Source organism: Melanostigma gelatinosum, assembly GCF_949748355.1.
Source record: "Melanostigma gelatinosum genome assembly, chromosome: 22".
Taxonomy (NCBI): Eukaryota; Metazoa; Chordata; class Actinopteri; order Perciformes; family Zoarcidae; genus Melanostigma; species Melanostigma gelatinosum.
In genome coordinates, this window is record NC_136655.1 from 13,721,960 (window position 1) to 13,743,000 (window position 21,041).

The 21,041-nt window shown below is 42.5% G+C and overlaps 2 protein-coding genes across 2 annotated transcripts; one reads left to right on the forward strand and one right to left on the reverse strand.

Moving 5' to 3' along the window:
- The first annotated feature begins 692 nt into the window (after window positions 1-692).
- LOC306796020 (basic helix-loop-helix ARNT-like protein 2) lies at window positions 693-13,875 on the forward strand. The gene is made up of 17 exons (XM_079294787.1): window positions 693-938; window positions 4,784-4,874; window positions 4,978-5,031; window positions 5,122-5,163; window positions 5,393-5,550; window positions 5,639-5,721; window positions 5,816-5,908; window positions 6,661-6,775; window positions 6,890-7,039; window positions 8,399-8,633; window positions 8,967-9,073; window positions 9,268-9,418; window positions 9,685-9,737; window positions 9,842-9,953; window positions 10,928-11,018; window positions 11,267-11,489; window positions 11,886-13,875. The coding sequence occupies exons 1-17, from the start codon at window positions 896-898 to the stop codon at window positions 12,041-12,043; spliced, it is 1,959 nt and encodes a 652-aa protein (XP_079150913.1). The 5' UTR covers window positions 693-895; the 3' UTR covers window positions 12,044-13,875.
- Window positions 13,876-15,051: 1,176 nt separating this feature from the next.
- Window positions 15,052-16,589, reverse strand: LOC306796122 (uncharacterized protein; the record flags this gene model as incomplete). Its single annotated transcript, XM_079294897.1, has 3 exons — window positions 15,052-15,124; window positions 16,035-16,269; window positions 16,424-16,589. The coding sequence occupies 3 exons, from the start codon at window positions 16,587-16,589 to the stop codon at window positions 15,052-15,054; spliced, it is 474 nt and encodes a 157-aa protein (XP_079151023.1).
- Between the last annotated feature and the right edge of the window lie 4,452 nt (window positions 16,590-21,041).

Sequence of the window (21,041 nt, forward strand, 5' to 3'; positions counted from 1 at the left end):
GACCTCCTCCCTGTCACCGCTCTGTTTCTGGGAAAGCGAGAGAGCAGCGAAGTCGGATCGGTGACACTCGCGTGACACAGAATAATCAATCTCTCACCACCGTCGGTGCAGGGCGTGCATTAGAAATGAATCGGATTATTAGATCAGCGTTGTCACGGTATCATTCCAACCCTGACGGCCCAGTTCGACCATCCCTTCTTAGATCAGTCATTGAATGCGAGTTATGATATACGACCTTAAATACATATCCTTGAACATTCTGTAAAAACAGTCACATTTGTATGTTTATGTTTTATAACGGAAAAATGAAAACGCACAAAAATGCATACAATAATACAAATACATCCCAGACTATTCTGAAACCATACATTTAAAGCAGCGTACATAATTGTGCAAAGGTCATCCAGGTTCATGCAGAGAAACTAGGTCAACCAGTTCATCGAAACTAGGTCAACCAGTTCATTGAATACAAATAAATAAAAAACACATTTCACATGTTTTTTTCCCCCCTTTTATTTTTAAATGATAAGGATGCTGATTCATGAGTGCGACCAGCTGAAATGAGTGCATAGCAGCTGTCCTAGCGAAACGTCGTGTGAACTGTCAAGTAAACAAGGGCATAAAAAAGACGATGAAGGAGGAGACAAGTGTGAACGTTTCCTTGTTTCCTAGACATGGGTGGTCCGTTCTCACCCATCCCTCATGTTTTCTGCCCCCCACCCCACCTGCTACATAAAAAAACATATACGGGAGGAGGCGGTTGAGGAGAAATTTAAGTCAATTATACAACACCCGGTTCTCTGCAGCTCCCGCTCCTCCGTTACTACTACAGCTGGTGGCTCCGCATGCGGCGCTCCGCAGTCAACACCGGGCACACCGCCTCCAGTCTATAGGCATGTCGGCCGGCGGCTCCGACGGGACGGCGGACAGGCAGGCAGGTAGGTGCCATGGGACGGGTCGCTAGTGGACGACAGCCATTATTGTGTGCACTGAAGCTCGCTAAACGTCACGAGTATTACCAGTGACCGGAGAGGAACAATGGCTTTTGGAGCTTCATTTGACAAATAGAACAACTAAAGCTGCGGAGACTGCTTCCAGAAAGTACTATTTGTACTTATTGTGTTTAACTTTACTTCAGCTCAACTTTGTGACATTGAAGCGACCGACGTTGCTGTCAGAAGCGACTTATAACGACACCACCTAGCCGACGCTACCAGCTAAATGTCACGGTGACTATCCGCAGCACCGGGTGCACGGAGGAGTGGCGCACCGAGGAAACCTGCCTCATAACGTGCTGTGCTCGAAAATACCGATTGGATGACCGTGCCGCGCGTGATGTCGCTACGGTCGAAGCCTCGTGCATTCATTATTCCGTATAAACGTGCTCGTCTCCGATTGGACGCGCGCGGACGGTGGGCTTTGTTCCTGCTCGGGAGGGTAAACCTCGTGGTGACTATTTCACCCTAATACCCTAATATTAATAAAATATATAACATTTTTGTAAGGCTTAACCGTATTTATTTTCTATCGCCACTCTCTTCCATTAACCGGTATTTTTTATTTGCCCAACTTGACCAAGACCGTCCTTTGGGAGCTTAGCTTGTCACGTGGTTCCACGAGGTTCCGTTTTTTTTCTCTCGCAGCTTCTTTCAAAATTGGGTCAGTAGATCAGTAGAGCAGCGCTGCCTTCACTGTGCAGCAGAGGGAGGTAGACCGGTAAACAATACAGCGATGTCCGCTGTCAAAACGTCTTGACGCCATCACAAGATCATTCATCAATCATTCAACGAAACTAGACTCTATGAAGTAGCGAAGGCGCTTTAAAGTATCCTACCAGAACATATTATTTAGTGGGCCATACACATTGAAAGACCCTATGTAGCAGTTTAATAGCCTACAATATGAATATAAATCATTATGAGGTGTTGTAATGTCATTAATCTATTCCTTCAGTTCCAGCGACACGCTTATCAAAATATCTTATTCCAGTTTTTCTGAAAATGAAAAGTCTAGACAGAGGTTATGTGATATTGCATTTTGGAATAGAACACAAATGGAGGTGCTGTGTTGATGGATCTTGAAACTGTGGCCTTGACACAGCCATCCGGTGCTGAATATCAACAAAAGGAAGCATCTCGCGTGCTTGAGTCGGAACGGTTTTGCACAATAGCTGTGTGCAGCCTATCCATCCTTTAGAAAAACACTGTGCAGGCTGACTGTTTGAGTCACAGGTGATAAATGCTGTGTTTATATATATATATATATATATATATATATAAATATAATATATATGTACATATAGAAACGTATGTACGTGTGTATGTATATTGGCAAGATAGTTTTTATGCTTTCCACTGTGAAGTTAGTTTGGCAGTTGTCTGGCATTTATTGGCCATTTTATAATCTTGACTTTTTATTGCTGAATTAGCTTTGTACTGGTTTGTATTGCATCAACTCAGGGCATTGCACTCCCTGGCGTTCTTGCATACTTTTCCTGGCTATAGATCAAGTCTATAATTAAAAGCTGGTCATACTCTACTTTCCACTATCACAAACATTAATGTTATTCCAGTGGAATGAAATGTACACTTGTTAGGAAATGCATGTAGGTCACATCGTTCGCGCACCCATCGCACCACGCAGCCATACAGAGTTTCTTACGCTCCTGTCCATCCACGTTTCAGTAATATGCTGTGTCATCCACTCACTAATAAGGAGACAGGAAAAGCTGTGACGGTAGAGGCGGCGGCGTGTTGTGCAGCATCACTGCGGAAGAGGTGCGGTCGGCAGAACGGAGAGCTGGCAATGCGTCTGGTCCACGTTCCAATTTTGGTCAAAGCTAGCTGTGTTTGACTTTTGACCCCGTGGAAAGGGTCACTGTTGAAGTGTTATTCATGCATCGCTGTGCAAAAGTTGAGGATAGCTTGAAAAATACAAATAATAATTTCGGCATCGCAGCTCATCTGCTCAGCTCAAATCTGTGTTCATTTCTTTTTGTATCAGGTCGTATCATACGTGAGGAAAAAGCAGGAGAATGCGGGGCAGTCACAATCAACAGTCACGTTGAAATGTAAATGTCACAATTTAAAGTCTGGTAGTCCTGAGCGGGAAGTAGGTCAGTGATACTGCTTCATGCAAACGATATGATTCACTCTCACGAGCCTTCAAACGGACACAGCCAAGAGCTTCAATGGCAACTGTCAGCCAGCGCACACGCAGAAAGAAAGGATGACAATAGAGCAAGGCCGAGCCAAGGCCTTTAATGTGTGTGTGTGTGTGTGTGTGTGTGGGGGGGGGGGAGAGTTGGTTTGGCGAGAGACGAGAGAGATGGAAGGGAGGAATTCTGTCAGTCATGCTCTCAGAAATGTTTCTGGCAGGCATGGGCCTTTAAGTCTTTCAGCATTTAGACCAGCATTCCTGAGTGAGTGAGAGCCTTTCTTTCAAATAATTAACCCCCCCCCCCCAACTGTAAACACATTCATGAGTCATTGATTGTTTGCTCACAAAAGAAGAAAGTTGGGCTTTTGAGGACAAAAACACTTTGAAATATTGATGGATTCTGCTCAGGTTGTAACAAAGCCATCCCACAATAAGACAAACAGCCACATCAAGCATCCATAAACATTAGGATTGACAGATGCAGATCTATGCGCATGGCTGCTTTGTAGGACTTTTATGGAAGCAAAGCAAGGCCAGTGATTAATAGTATGGTTAATGCTGACTGTCAATAGTAAAATACATTAAAAAAAACAGTTGGATGAGTGCCTAAAATAAAGAAATAATAAAAACTAAATATGATGGTAAACGTTAATATTAATACAAATTATTATTATTATTATTATTATATAAGCAACTTATGTTGACCTATTTGTGAAATGTGACCATAACTGACTTTATTTTGAAATTCAAATACGACTGCATTGAAACACATTGAATTCCCCTCTTTTAGATTTATTATTAGGATTCTGCAATTTATAAATATTTAATTATTCATTTTAAGTACACTCTTTAGGATTCACTGATTTAGAAAATGTAAGTCTTCCGCACTAAAAACATAAATTCAAATATATGGTTTTCAAATTAAAACGTCTATAAATTCAGTGGTATTTCACAATATGTAAATTCTGCCCTTCATTTGCTTCCACATTCTTTGGATCTGTTGCTTTAGGCAAAACAGCAATACAATATATTGAAGGCTTTACTAGACATGTGGCATTTTACTGGCCCCATGCAAGTCTTATTGTTGAGCCCTGAACAGTCCAATATAACTGGTTTTAATACTCTATTTATTAAAGTAACGTTCACTCCTATCATTACTTATAAATAATTATAAAACCGCCAACCAGATTGGGTGCCACTGTTGCCAGTAATTAGCCCAATATATCTGCCATAGCATGGTGCATTGACTTTGTTGTTGACACACAGTTTTCCATGTTGGCAATCTGTTATCCAACCAGCTTATGAATATATACACATTTTTGTATTTACTTCTGCATTTAAGGCCATTTGAAAAGTAAAAGTAACAATTCATTTTCTGTTCAAGGCATTTGCACTTAACAAGAAACGGAATCCGCTTCACTCTTGTCTTGACTAATTCTCGTTATTCTCTCTGAGCAGCAAACCCAACAAACCCCAGCGGCAGATGCAGGTCCTGTTCACACATTCATTCATGGTGAATTATTAATAAGGCACCCGACAAGCCAGCGCCACAGAGCTCTCTCAAGGTTGACTCATTCGCACGCAGTCCCTCACATCTCCGCGGTGGTTTGTTTTCACGTATCAGATCTCGCTGCAGAGGAGGAAGGCCCCAACCAAGCAGGCTCCTCGCTGCCAGCTGTCGAGTTGCCAAGGAAACGGAAGGGAGACGTGGAGAGGTCAGGCACCCGTGCACAGCAAGAGAGAAAAATACACACTGTACTGTACAATGCATGCATTCCTCTTATTGTTTACTGACCAGAAATATGTCCCCTCTCACAGGCACAGCGTCGACCTCCAATTGGATGATGACGATGACGACGACGACCTCAGCAGGTACACGCTCACCTCGGGGCGTCGTTCACACGCTGTCTTATGAGAGAACACCGGTGAAGGAATTACATTTTTGATCCCATTTGTTTGTAGATCTGAGGAAGAGGATCAGCAAGTCAAAATCCAATGCTTCAGGTAATTCTATTTTGACATGAAATGATTGTGCCGTCTGTGTCTTGAAAAGCCTTTGTGGCCTTTGATTGGTCTCATTTACAGTGTAATGTGAGTCGGTTTAAAACCAAAAAACAACAACTATAATGACTTTCATCGTTTTTAAATAATTGCTTTATGATCTCCAAGTAATTATTCCCCCCCCCCCCCAAAATAGACACAGTAGGTCGAAATGTCTGATTTCTGCCTGCAGGGAGCCTCACCGACAGATCGAGAAGCGGCGGAGGGATAAGATGAACAACCTCATCGACGAGCTGGCTGCCATGATCCCCGCCTGTCAGCCCATGGCTCGGAAACTCGACAAGCTCACGGTCCTGCGGAAGGCTGTGCAGCACCTGAAAGTCCTCAAAGGTAACTCCGAACCCACCCGCTTTATTTAAAATGTCAGCGATGTCCATTCCGATCCATCTCAAAGCTTCTCTCCCCCTTTTGTTTCCAGCTGGGTCGAGCAGCGCCTTTACAAACACCACCCACAAGTCTTCAATCCTGCCTCACGATGACCTCAGGCACCTTCTGCTCAGGGTAGGTACTCGTGTACGACCCCGATTAGTCCCGTGGGATCGCTACATCAATCTATCTGTGTATTGATATGTCCATTTATCGACCTTCCTCCCAGGCTGCGGATGGTTTCCTCTTAATCGTAAGTTGTGACCGGGCTAAAGTCCTGTTCATCTCCGAGTCCGTCTCCAAGATCCTCAACCTCAGCCGGGTATGTTTGCACCTCTACATCACACACTCATCAATTATTAAAAAGCAGGCCATCCTGCTACTTTACTACTTTAATGAGATGCCAAACATTTAACTTAGGTGTACCCGAATTGGACTTTTTCTTTTTCGCATTTGAATGTCAATTTGCAGAATGAGGCAAAAAATGGCATGCGTGTATAGAGACACAAAACTGACAAAATGTAGTCAAATTGTATCAGACCAGTCAACAATACAACTGAAAATATAACATTAAGTTAAATAATTCTATGTAAAAAGGAATATAGTGTTGTACTTAATCCTTTTATATTCTACATGTGTGTTTTTTGGTCTTTGCACACAATCAGTTTCTTTTGCACTAATGTGCCTTTCCCAGCTGTTTGTGTAGCTGAGGCCAGCAATCTCTGAGCTGTATAGACTTTTGTCAGAGTGGGGATTGGCTGCCACACCTGCTCGACATTCCTGTCCACATTTGCCAGCTTTGCAGACAAGCAGAGAGGAATGGAGACAATAAGCAAAGAAAAGCTTGTGAAGTAACCTGACACCACGCCTGCAGGGCAGCACGTGTTATCTCAGGGACTTAGCGCGCTGCAGCAACTCCCTAACAGTCATAATGCATTCGCTCTATGTCGACACAATGAGCGGTGTGACGACAACAATCAAGCAACTGGTGGCTGGACTGTGAACAAAGACAAAGTAAATAAAAACCTCGATATTAAAGTTGTCTAAATGGCTGCGTGTCCTTTACATTCGCAGTTTGAGCTGACTGGGCAGAGCTTGTTCAATTTCATCCACCCCAAAGACATCAACAAGGTGAAGGAGCAGCTGTCGTCTTCGGAGTACCCTTGCCAACGCCTCCTCGATGCTGCCAGTAAGTCTGTTGCGGGGTCGGAGAAACGGCCGAAGTTGAAAAACACCACGTGAAAGAGTAGAAGACGAGTGAGAAAAGCCGACGGCTAACGTTGTACGTCATCTGTCTGTGCAGCCGGGGTTCAGGTGCAGGAGGACGCCCCCGTCACGCCGCCCCACTTGTCCACCGGGGCGCGGAGATCCTTCTTCTGTCGGATGAAGCACAGTCGGGTGGCGGGGAAGCAGGAGGACAAACACGTGCTGCCCTGTACCCCCAAAAAGAAAGGTGGGTCTGATCATCGGGGAAATGTGGGTTTTTAGCTACAAGTCAGTTCAGTAAAGGAACTGAACATTTACCCATGCAGCAGCAACGATTGTGCTCCGAGTTCCCCATAATGAACGCATTCATCAACATCAAATATAAATAGAACAACAAAAATAAAGCGCATTCGTCGGAGGGTTTGGGTGATGCAAGGAGCGGCATTTAAATGTGTATCGGCAGAATAAGAAGAATGAGGTCGTACCGGCCACGCTGATCACCTGTTTGAAGTGGATTTATCGTGACAGGTCAGCTGCAGTTTGCAGTTTGCATTGTGAAGCATGAATGAAACACTGCTGATGCTAATCAGCTAAAACAATTCAGTGTCCTCCGTCTGAACCTGCTCAGTGCTGCTCCATGAGGTTGTAGGACTCCTGATCAATGTTATGGAGCCACGTAACTGTAAAATACAGCGATCTGTTAGATACATATGCACAGATAGAGACAGAAAAACCGCCACTTCCCTTCAGGTCACATGACCACTAGCTGCTCCAAGAGTGGCCTACTTTTCAGAGTACTTCCAAAGGATTCTCATTTTACGACGTGAAATACCAGAGGGGTGAGGTTTGCTGCTGATCTGTAACCGATGTCTGTATTTCAGACGCTTTCCTCTTCTCTAAACTACACAATTGCACAGGAAATACTCGTGCTTTTCAAATTTTTTGGGGGGGGGGGGAGTGTTTGGCATGCAAATGGACAAATATTGACAATAACATTGAAGCTATCAGCTCCAGATGTATTTGCATTTCACAATCTCATATCGGTTCAACCCTAGATGACTTAGCTGACCACTGATGCTGGAGCCATGTCTGTTATCTGAACTATTAAGATATATATATATATATATATATATATATATATACTATTTACTCCTGCTCGAGTCACGTTTGGTTGAAACTACAGTGCCATTTTTTTTTTAGCTTTAAAAAAAAAAATGAAACAAAATATTGCCACCCATTGTTAAATATTTCCATCTTTGGTTTGGACTGAATGGGCTTGGGGCTGATTGAGTATTAACACATTATTGTCTTGTCATGCGATTCGTTTCCAATGAGGAAAAATAAAGCAACGTCAGTCTTATTCCTTTAAAAAGTTAACACTACAACAGACCCTAAATACACAGCTCTTTTACATCGGGGCCCTCCTGATATATTTAGTCAAAGAAAACAAATTTGAACTGTACATTTTTATTTTAAAGATTATTTTTGCGTAAGCCTTCATTTGATAGCCGTTTGATTGAATTAATGTGCAATTTTGCAGACGGTAATCAAAACCTAAAAAATGACATGTGCAAATATCCAAAAGTTGTTGTTTTTGTGCCCGCAGACACTTACAAATACTGTACCCTGCACTGCACCGGATACATGCGGAGTTGGCCGAGCAGCCAGCCGGAGTCGGAGGGCGATGCCGAGAAGGAGACCTCGAACCTGACCTGCCTGGTGACGGTGTGCCGCCTCCTCACCCACGTGCCCAACCAGCCTTCCAAAGACGTCACCATCAAGCCCTCTGAGTTCGTCACCCGCTGTGCCATCGACGGAAAGTTCACTTTTGTAGAACAACAGTGAGTTGCCCCGCCCTCCATCTGCACAAGTAACCATTTGTCTCTCCGCCGTGAGTCATGGATTTGTTCCGCTGAGAATGAAATGGCAGAGTTGTGGCGAGGAGGGCCTCTTTGGCAGCCAGAGTTTTGTCAGTGCATATAATCCTTGCTTATAGTCTTTGCCGTTGTTTCTCAGAAGGAGCTATGCATCGCATAAAAATCTCTTCATACCACAAGTATAGTGAATCATTTAAATTCCCCATATGTGTGACTGCTGAACGTTACACGCGGAGAGGCTCAGCATTCCGTCTCCAGAGTAACTGAACTCCCTCTGCGTCCTCTCCTTTTTCCCAGAGCCACGACAGTCATCGGTTATTTGCCGCAGGAAGTTCTCGGCACGTCCTGTTACGAGTACTTCCACCAGGACGACCTGCGGCACCTCGCGGAGAAACACAGGCAAGGTGATGGAAAGCAACCGCAGTTGGCAACTTTAACCCGAAATACGATTTCAATTGAGACGAGTGTACCCCCAAAAAACAAGATATCTGGGTTTTTAAAAAACCGCGGCACTTGTGTGTTCTGTTGTGGAGAAGCTCAACAAATTGACCCTCTGTGCTGTTTTCTGTTGTAACACCCGTGTCATATCTCTGAGCAGTTCTTCGAAGCAAAGAGAAGATCGAGACGCAGTGCTACAAGTTCAAAACGAAGTACGGCTCCTACGTTTCACTCCAAAGTCAGTGGTTTAGTTTCACAAATCCATGGACCAAAGAAGTCGAGTTCATCGTGTCTTCAAACAGGGTCGTCTCGTAAGTATTGATTCATCCGTGAAGATGTGGACAAGTGTCTCCTGTCTCACAATCGGAGGACGAAGCTGTTGCTTTGCACTCATGTTTTACAGCTGCAAAACAACAATAAGATCTTCGTACAATTTGCATGACACTGATTGTCCACAAGCTTTGTTTGTGTGCTGATTTCATGCGCACATTGTGCTTCTCATCATGATGCCCTAGCACAGCTGTACAGTTTATTCATGGCCTTAAATAGCATCATAAATACTCCTTTGCACCAGCAGGGGGCGTGGTCACACAAAAGATGAGGAGGCAGGCGGCTCAAAAGCACTTCAGGGTAAGAAATGCATGCCGTGTATTCAGTATTCATCTCTTGTGTGTGTGATTTAACAAAAAACTAAAAAACACAACAGTTGATTCTACTGTCTTCTTATTCCACAGAGGACACAAAGCAGTTACCCATAATTCCCGGCCTTTCCAGCGGTGTGGGCACAATGATCTTCGCGGGCAGCATAGGGACCCAAATCGCAAATGAGCTCATGGACTCCTACAGGTGTGTATGTATGTATGTATGTATGTATGTATGTATGTATGTATGTATGTATGTATGTATGTATGTATGTATGTATGTATGTGTGTATGTATGTATATGTATATATGTATGTATATGTATATGTATGTATATATATATGTATGTATATGTATATATATGTATGTATATATATATATATATATATATATATATATATATGTATGTATGTGTATATATATATGTATATATATATATATATATATATATATTCATATATATATAGATAGATATGTGTATATATATATCTATATATATATATATATATATATATATATATATAGATAGATAGATAGATATATATATATATATATATATATATATATATATATATATATATATATATATATATATATATATATATATATATATATATATATATATATAGATATAGATATGTGTATATATCTATATATATATATATAGATATATATATATCTATATATATATATATAGATATCTATATATATATATAGATATGTGTATATATCTATATATATATATATAGATATATATATATATATAGATATATATATATATATATATATAGATATATATATATATATATATATATATATATATATAGATATATATATATATATATATATATATATATATATATATATATATATATATATATATAGATATATATATATATATATAGATATATATATATATATATATATATATGTATATATCTATATATATATCTATATATATATATATATATATATATATATATATATATATATAGATATAGATATGTGTATATATCTATATATATATGACATATTTTTAGAGCCTACGGAGCAATGGGTTAAAAGTGGCATGTTGGGGTAGTGTACATCAAATAGTGATAGGATTTAAATTAGGTAATAGATGGAATTTTCACAAAAGTAATCCGATCCCATGCTGTGTTCCGACCTGTTTCTAAACAGGATGAACTCCTCCCCATCAACCAGAGCTTCTAGTCCGTTTGGCCCGGCCCAGGAGAAATGTGCACTGGCTTCCCCGCAAACCAGCACCAGTGTGAGTCCTCTTTACCATGAGGCAAATTACACTATCTTTTTAAATTTTACAATAAAAATTCGGAGACTTTAAACCTCTACGTCATTACACTTCAGAGGCATGTCCTGTGTTTCCTCTTTGTTTTATTGTCAATTTTAGTGGCATAAGGAGGTTTGATTCAAATGCATGTCTATGGAATTTGTATGGAAATCCATTTTTGACATATGCCAGTTTGTGCTAATGATGCTGTGTGTTATTTATACATTAAGGCAGCGGCTACTTCTACAACTTATTTTCCTGAGTTTAATTCCACGCTCCAGTGGAGAAAGGTGAAACATAAGGCCCTGTGCAGTGCTTTGACATCGCACGACTTCCAGGCGTCCAGCAGAGAGGAGGCGGCGGCGGCAGGCAGTTCCTCACAGTCCCAGTCTGACTCGAGGACCGCAACGAGGACCGCAACGAGCGCCGGCAGCGCAACTTCTGAGAGTTCAGGTACTGTCAGCGGGCTACTCATGAATCCGAAGGAACTACCAGTTTCTCTCCACATTTGTGCAAAGAAGGAGAAATGTGCCGCTCCCCCAAAAATCCTGTCCGAAGGCTTCAAAAAGACCTTTAGACACTTTATGTTGTCAATTAAACTCCTGCAGTCTTTGTATTGTTGACCCCACCCAACATTTCACAGCTGCAGGCCCTTAATCAGCAGGTGATCCAATTAGGTTATCCAACAGCTCTGAGGAGGAAACTCCAGCTATGTTCCATGAAATTCAACTCTTTAATCCTTCACGATTTTTACGACACTACAACGGGTTCATTTAAAACAATATCCCACAACGTCCGTGCATTCCCCCCCCCCCTAAAGTTTTCCTTTCTTCGCTCTGTTTCGCCCAGGCCAGCCGTCCCAGCTGGACTTGGACAGCATGGTGGTGCCAGGCCTGAGCAGCTTCAGCAGCGACGAGGCGGCCATGGCGGTCATCATGAGCTTGCTGGAGACGGAGGTGAACATGGGTCAGTCGGGGGACTTCGAGGAGTTACACTGGCCTTTCTAGAGGGACGCCCGGTCTTCAAGCTCTCACGCCCTCTCGCAGAGAACTCGGCCGTTCACTTGTTCATTCTGTGGCCCGACTGAGCATAATTGAACCCACTGGACTTGTACCATAGGCCGCGACGTGTTGGACTTAAAGGAGAGCCGAACAAGGGTTGAGGGGAATTATTGTGACTGTGATCACCTTGTTGCCCCCCCCTCCCCCCGGCTCTCGCATCAAAGAATGTGAGGTTAAATTGTACCCGGAGCCTGTGGTGATTCAGTGTCTTCCTCAGTGACACTTCAGCTTAAACCCAGACTCGCTCTGCTTGCCCCCCATGAGGGGCCGAGGTCTGGAGGAGAATCAGACTCCTGCCATGTGCAGTGCTGCTAGAGAAACTCCTCAAACCTCTTGACATCTGCCAAACCTTTGGTACCCAGTGATGACCTGCATGCCTCTCAGGACATGGTCTGATTGCTCCATGTTTTTTTAAAGGGCACACGTTAAGTCATGTTTTCTTGATATTGTGCCCAGTGAGAACTGGAACCCTTTTCCTCTTCATGGAGAATTACAAACTCATTAAATCTGCCAAAATGAAGATGCGTCAGGCATCGCACCACACACCCACCACCACCAGGGTTCCAGTTATCCTCCGTTTGGAAGATTATAGCTCGCACAAGCAAACAAACCACATGAACTGTATCTTTTGAAAGAATTCTATATGATTCAAATGTCTTTGTGTTTGGAAATTCATAAGAAAGCATGTCTGATTTAAAGTTTTTTCCACAGAAATTACAAGAGACCGACATCTGGCACCACCAGCACACAATTTCACCAGCTAGCTTGAATTGCTAACAGCTTTAAGAGCTTTTATGAGTAAGTGCTAACGCTATCAAAACCAAATGCAGAAATGTGTTTTCAAGGCGAAATCTTGACTTTGTGAACTGTTGGTACAGGGAAAAACACGTTCTTTGAGGTAAAGTGTCTGGTTTCATATTGAGTGAGCCCGAGTATGCCTATACTGTGATCACATATTTATTGTACTTCAGAGACGGGACTGTGAAGGTAATCTATTGTGCACTGAACTCATATGGGTTGTCATAAGATATGGGATAACAAGCCAACATGTTTTTTGGTTGTGTCATGTCTTATCCTTGCTGTTGGCTCAAACATACTATGTGAACAGCCTTACACTGCACATGAATTAGCCACAGCATTTGTATTGAGACGATACTGTTGCAGTCCATCTATGCCTGAATGTCCCATTACCGCAACAGCCTCTTATAACAGAAGATCCCCACACTAACAGCTATTCTGGATCAATGCAGTTGTTTCTTTTTTTTTTTACATTCGTCGTCAAAATCAAAGAGCAAAATGAAAAACTCATCAGTGGAGAGGTAGAACAGAGAGAACGGGTTTAACCCCCTCATTGGCCTTAAATAAGCACGGGTTGTGGCCACGATCAGGAATCATCACGTCACCAAGCTATTTATTTTCTCATGACCTAACTTGGGTAAACCGATAAATGCCAGTCATCTGTGTTTTCACTTTTAAACTCTGACGGGCCTCTGTGTGCGGCACCTGTAAACTCTGGTTATATCACTGGTTCCTCTAATCTTGAAAGCATACTGTGATTGTGTTGCCTTGAGCACATGTCGTGTCTGACGAGGTCCAATTGTAAATCAACCGCTTATGTGCTCTCTTTGGCTTTATAAGCAAAACTGTTGGGCGGCGTTCGCTGCTGCCGTCAAAGCCATATATGTGTAATGGACACTACAGCATATTGAACACGCCATGCTGTGATATTTGTACGTGAAAGTTGTCGTTGATGTATCTGCTGTACCGAGGAATGGAGGTTGGAGTCTTTTAAAAGTAAAACAATTTTTCATAAATGGTCCAAGTTCTATTTCGTCTTTACCACAATTTCAATGTTGTCACATCATGTTGGGCAGCTGTTGTTTTTACCAGAGGAAGGAATCTTGTGCATAACTCCTATGTTGCTAATCAGATATATGAAGTCTTCCCTCAGTGAAACAATGCGGAGGTAAAGAGGGACAAACAAGGGGCACAAACTATTTATTTCAAAAAATATTTATTGAAGAGTAGTTGGCCTTTACACAATGCATTAACATCAAACCTGCAGGAAATATGAATCCCTGTCATGTCACCTATAAAATATTAGATACTACTGAGGTCTTATTTTTAAGAAACATGGCTGTTCGTTCATATTGGTTTAACGTGGGTGTTGATGCACACAAAAAGAAGATAACATGTAAATGCGTTCAAGCTCATCTGTAAAGGAAGACTGATTTTGAAAGCATCGTGTGAGCTTGCAGGCTGCTCGACGATGTTGCCCAATATAGAATCGTAGTCTATCTTCTCACGGAGGCTAAGATCTGTACTAACAATAGAAATGTTGGCCATAGCAATTAGAGATAATTGAGATACAGTAGATGTCTTTTTTTGAGACTAAAATCTGAATTATGCGGATGATATTGTACTTTTTTCCTTATATTTGTACCTCCATAACATCCATTCATTATCTGTAACCGCTTATCCAAATGTATGATTTTTTTTTCTGGTCATAACTTTATTAAAAAACAAAACTATCACAGATAAACCCACAGATAATAACAATATTCTATATCTATTTAAACTGTATTACATATTGAGGTATGAAGTTTACAACACTAAATGTTTTGAAATGTCGGACGAAACAGTGCTGGAGCCAGGCTTAACCGGGATGTACAACTGGGTATCATCTGCGTAGCAATGAAACTCCGTATTATGTTGACGTGTCCAAGTGCTAACATGTACATGGTCAACAGCAGGGGACCCTATATAGAGCCCTGAGGAACACCACAGACGAGTGGAGGCATCTCCAAGTATTACATTACATTAAATGACCTGTTCAACAGATAAGACATCAACCAATCCAGCTCCACATCACTGATGCCAACATAGTTCTTCAGACGGCTGATTAAGACATTGTGGTCCACTGCAGCAAAGGCCGAGCTGAGGTCAAGAAGAATTCAAATGGAATGCAGGCCTGTGTCGGCTGCAAGCAGAAGGTCATTGGTGAGCTTGACCAGAGCAGTCTCAGTGCTGTGAAGAGAGCGAAAGCCTGACTGAAATTTCTCAAAGATTTCATTGATCTTCATAAAATAAATCAAATTGAGTGGAAACAGTCTTTTCTAAAAGCTTTGATAAAAATGGCAGCTTGGAGATGGGTCTAAAATGACTTAAAACCGAGGGACCTGAAGAGGCCTTCTTTAAAAGTGGGTCAACAGTAGTGACAGTGTGTTCCAGGTTTGACAGAGAGATTTCGCTCAAGTGGGTTAGTGTAGGAAGTCAACGTCAGGCTCAACAAGTTCAGTCATAAAATTACTATTATATCATTACATTATTTCATCAACATAAATTATTTTTACGTTTATCAAAAAAAGGCTAACTTCTTGCCCATTCTTCACTTGATTATTCAACCCAATCTCAGGAAGGTATATAAATAGTACGACATTTCCGCACATTATCATCGAAGGCTTTCACATGTAACTTCACGTGTTACCATGAAACCGTCGCGGTTACGCTGAGGCGACAAAACTATGGTGCCGGCTACTCACCGGCTAGTTACTTGGCGTACAAATAACCCGCGAAAAAGCCAAAAAGGTGGAAGGGAAAGGGAGGTGGCTGTGTCGAGCAAACACAACAAAGGACCGGGAGATCGGTGATTGAAACTGGTGTTTGTGTCCCAAAGTGCGGTTGAGTTATTTAAAAGTTACATATCTTCCGTAGCTACAATAGTTTAAGTTATAACAGCTCACAAAAAGATAAAACAATATGTCACACATTCACAGGTATTCCACTAAGGCATCACATCTGTCTTGCTTTAGAGAGATAGAACAGAGGGCCTATGAATATACCAAATGTGGGGGATAGCAAAGCTGTTCCCAAAATATTACAAATGTCCTTTATGATATCTCCCGAAAAGTATATGTAAAAGACCACAGGAACCAACATCAGGACGGGGAGGTAAGCCATCACTGCAAGCACCACCACGACCAACACGTTATCTACCGCCCGTCTCTTTTGGAGTGACAAAGAGCGGGCTTGGTTACCATGTGTGGTGTGGGCAGGACTTTGCTTCTGCAGTGAGAAGATCACACCCCCAAGGCAGACGAGCATTAGGCAGAAGAGGCAGGAGATGATGATGGAGACAGGCACCATCATGATAGTTAAATTGTGCACTAAACCTGTAAAAAAACAAGGAAGAGAAAATGTCAACTTAAAACATTAAATTCGACTTTGGAGGGAAGTCGCTTTCTGTAATTCATCAGTCAATTAAAAAAAAAACACATTTTCATCCTTAAACATGATTTACATGCCGAACTCTCACCCAACACTTACCTGAAGCGAGACAGAAGCACAAGGTGAACGCCCACACCACAGCGGAAACAGCCATTCCATACTCCCACTTCCTCACTCTGAGGTACAGCACAGGTCTAATCACAGCCAGGTAGCGCTCGATGCACATACAGGCCAGCAGCAGGGGACAGCCAAATAGGTTGAACATATTGGAGATGTCTTTTGCAACATTCAGTGGTTGTGTAGTATTGTTTTGTTGGGCTGAAAGGACAGTCACAGGGTTAGCACTTGGCTATTGCAGTCAAATTTGAGGGCTTTCCAAAACCATTTGGACAGGATTAACATGGGCTAACAAAATCATTTAACTTACTCCAACTTCACACAAAACTCTAATTTCACACCAAACTGACAAAAAAGGAAAAGCTAATTTACAAAGTAGGACAAGCAGCTCTTCAGATGGAAAAAACTGATGGGTTGAAGAAACCATCAGTTGACCCCTCTGATGTCAAGAACTTCAGAGCGGTTTCTCTTCTTTCTTACAACCAACTGTCATTCTCAGCAAACATTGCAGGAGGATTCGCCCCTTCCTCACTGACGAGACGGCGCAGGTGCTCATCCAGGCTCTTGTCATCTCCCGCCTGGACTACTGCAACTCACTACTTGCCGGAGCGCCGGCGTCGGCCATCAGACCTCTGGAGCTTGTCCAGAAAGCTGCAGCTCATCTGGTGTTCAATCGGCCCAAGTTCTCCCACACAACTTCCCTTCTCCGTTCTCTACACTGGCTCCCTGTAAGAGTTCACATCCAGTTTAAGACTCTGGTGCTAGCCTACAGGGCAGTGAAAGGAACAGCTCCTTCCTATCTCCAGGCCACGGTCAAGCCCTACACCCCCGCCCGACCACTTCGCTCTGCTGCCTCGGGGGGATTGGTTGCCCGGTCGCTCAGAGGTCCCTTCGGCCAATCGACCCGGTCGCGGCTGTTTTCTGTCCTGGCCCCTCAGTGGTGTAATGAACTCCCCACTGACGTCAGCATAGCAGAGTCGCTGCCCATCTTTTGGCACAGGCTGAAAACTCACCTCTTAAAGAAGTACTACCCTGAGCCTTCCACCTAGCGCTTATTGTATCCATATTAGTTTGTTGCACTTGTTGTTTTCGTATTAGTTTGTTTCTGCACTGTGGCTCTGGTTTATGCTCTTAGATGCTCGTTTAAAAAAGGAGATGCACTTATGACTTCTGGTTCTAGTTCTCTTGAATACCTATGCTGAATACACTTATTGTAAGTCGCTTTGGATAAAGCGTCTGCTAAATGACTGTAATGTAATGAAATGAAAAAATGGAGGAGAAACCTGCACGGAGAATAAAAGATCCAAACGTTTTCTTGTCACAATTCCACATCAGCTCATGTCCGTGCGACAGTCCTTTCGGGCAGTATAACCAAGGCTTTATTGTCTGGTCTGATCAGCAAGTCATGCAGGGACTTACATCAGTGTCCCTCACAAAACAGGAAGTGCTGGGAGCTTGGTGTCCCCTACATTATGGGGTGTTACTATACTTGCGGGGCTGCTTGGCGAATTACTCTAGCTAGGGAGCCAGGGAGTCCAGACTTCTGTCTCACAACTGACTGCGACCATGCATCTTTTTGGGTGCGGTTTATACTTTGGCGGGGCAGAGACATGTAAAGGTGGTTGGTCCAACACAGATGATAATACGATAACTTCCTCTATTTTAGACTCTCTGGTTCACTCAAATGTCAGCACTGACATGACGGTCTGCAGTAGATCAAAGGTGCAAATTGGCAAGAGAAAGTTCACCGAATACAAACCGCGGCAATTCACTGAAATAATTCATTCCAACCCCGAAATAGAATTATTATCTTTGACACCAATCTCTGGCAGTGTTCACCTGAATGAGTTGTGTTGCTGCTCTTAGGGTTGAAAGTAAAGTTGAAAGTCAATAGAGGCAATGTCTTGCATTGGGTAGTGTTAGATCCTGGGATACTTCTGGCCCGATACGGGGCTACTTACTGACTCAGCTCTCTATTAAAAGATTGTCGAGCTGGTGTTCTTGCGAGGGAACTCGCCTGGCTCTTCTAACTGCCGTTACTCCCGACGTCTACCCTGCTTCCTCCGGTCTGAGTGCACTCGGTCGAGGGGCCACCCTGACCCCGGGCGCTCCTACCAGTCGCGTCGGTTATGGCAGCTTCCCTCTTATGGATCCGTGCTCTTGGTAAATGCCAGGTTAGGTTTTAACGGCTAGGATTAATTCTTTCTAAAACCGTAAGGGGTTGTTAAGTGGATTCGGTCTCTAGGATAACCTTTCAGAACTCAGTTGTTAGACATACAATGGCTTTAACTTTTTACTGCCACGAGGAACTTTTTACTACTTGAGCAAATGAATGCACTTGAGAAATTTACTTTAAATGCAGATTAGATCTTTATTGCAGGTTATATTTAGTTAGTTTGCAAGGGTTAAAGCTACAGCTCACATAAAATGTCACTACACTTGATTCGTTACGTTAATTTTCTTCTTCGATTATACTCATTAGTTTTAGATGCCGAGACGGCTCGGTTGGAGCTGGATGTCCAATGGTGCGATGAAAAGGTTCTTTTGGAGTTGTTAGGAGCGAAGGTCTGGCCAGACCCTCGGTCCTCCTGCTCTGCAGCAGAGTCCGTTCAACAGTCCTCAAAACTCAGTACAAAGTCTTTCTCGGGCTGCTGCGTCTTCTCCGTTGTCCAGTTGGTAAAGGCGAGCAGGGGGGAGAGGTGATTCTCCGTCTTTCAATTTTTGTCCACGAACGGCGGTCTTCTTTCCGTGAACAGAGACGAAGTCCTCGGACGCGGCTGTCGAACGAGGTCCAGGGTTTCTCCATGGATGGCTCGGTAGGCGTCCCATCGTGAATTCCCGTCTTGCTGTTTGCAAGTTACTTCTTTTATAACACTTTTGGGCTGCCTCTCGCGTCTCTCCCCCCTCTTCCTCAACACGGGGTCCCTCAGCCCGTGATTAACATGACATCATTGATCTGGTGCCTGTGCTTCGAAAATGACCTAACTTTTGTGTGTGTGTGCATGAGGAAATCACCCCAACTTCCCTGTCTGGGTGTTCAACATCTGTTGCACTTCCCCTTTCTCTTTTTGACAACTCATCCTGACAAAACACTTTTCTTACATCGCAGCTCCGGTCACACAGAACATTTGTTAATCAGTTTTTACATTTGTTAAATCGGTTTGGTTAGTACACATTTGCTTATAAAATGATTATTGATCTCATCCTTCATCATTATTGTGCTTTGTGTCTTTTCTTCTCAACCATCATTATTTCCCCATCCCTTGAAGCCAACACCCTGCTTACTTCCTCTTTCTCCGTACTTTCTACACTCAGACTGCACTATACTCAGATACACATATTATTATTATCAGGTTTACATTTGTTAAATCACTCTATGTATTAAACATTTGTTATGTAACGATCATACACTTTATCTTTAGATTATACTTTAACTATTGATTTCTGATTATATGCTTTTTATATCCTGACCGTCCCCTGATCGTGTATGCATGTTTTCGAGGCAGCTCTGTGGGCTCAACTCTTCTTGACAGTAGATGAGATCCATTGCGACAAGATTCACACCTAGAACCTGAAAGACAAAGGTTTAGACACAAGATACAGTTTAACAAGAGAGTGGTGTGTTATATGTTATGCTTTTAGTCTTTATCCAATGCCAAGTTTAACTCTAACTGGAAACTACCTGGTCCATTGAATACAATACCTCAGAGCAGGTAGGAGCAGTGGACCTACCTTCGACACCGACAGCGATTTCTGATACAGTGTTACACCTGAAATAATAAAGTCAAAGAGAGTGATTATCAACATTTGACATCCTGTCCGAAGCCATTTACAGCCTGGGGGGCGTTTTTTTTTTGTCTTGTGCGAGTCAATATATTTTTTCAAACTGTTGTTTTTATCATAAGCACTTTCACACAGAATACGAAAATTGAAAATGACGCCGCAGAAAAGCAACTTTAATTTTTCTCTGGAACAAGGTTGATTTTTCTGAGCTTTCACACCTTTAATAATGGAATCAACCAATCACGTTGTGTGGAACGAACACAATCAAAATGTACACGTGTACAACAACAGCAAACTTTATTACTCCTTTCAACCTTGACAAAGGCAGTGCATCCAAGATCCACTCCTTCTGTTCTTACCTTTCACAATAAAATCCCTAGACAAGAGGGAACTGAAATTCACTCAAAGCATTTTGCTAAATGTAAAATGAATAAGTGTAATTTATTTGTAGCGCTCTCGTTGTGTCTCGTCCTTTATACTCTCGCACACTGTAAGAGGAGATAAGCGACATTACCTATGACTCAACTGTACCTAAATAGTTACATGACGAGGTAGAATTGAGAGAGATTTGCAAATTGTACGTCCTTAAAACGTTCTCCGACTCTTGTTTGTGTCTTGCATTGGGCTCTCAAGCACATTGAGAGGATTATTTTGGGACATAGAAGAGACTTTGTGCACATTGAGTCACCAACACTGTGGAGCATCCCTGCTGAGTTTTGAGGGTATTTTCAGACTTTCACCAGATGTCTGTTCTGTTCTTTGCTCTCAGGGCCTCATTTGCAGCACGAAGGTGAAACAAACGCATGCAATGTAAAGT

What these genes read in the sequence shown, in the direction of transcription:
- LOC306796020 (XM_079294787.1), top strand. Translation starts at nt 896, where the DNA reads ATGTCGGCCGGCGGCTCCGACGGGACGGCGGACAGGCAGGCAG. An exon ending in GACGACGACGACCTCAGCAG is followed by an intron (nt 5,032 to 5,121) that starts GTACACGCTCAC and finishes ATTTGTTTGTAG; the next exon opens with ATCTGAGGAAGAGGATCAGC. An exon ending in TTCACTTTTGTAGAACAACA is followed by an intron (nt 8,634 to 8,966) that starts GTGAGTTGCCCC and finishes CCTTTTTCCCAG; the next exon opens with AGCCACGACAGTCATCGGTT.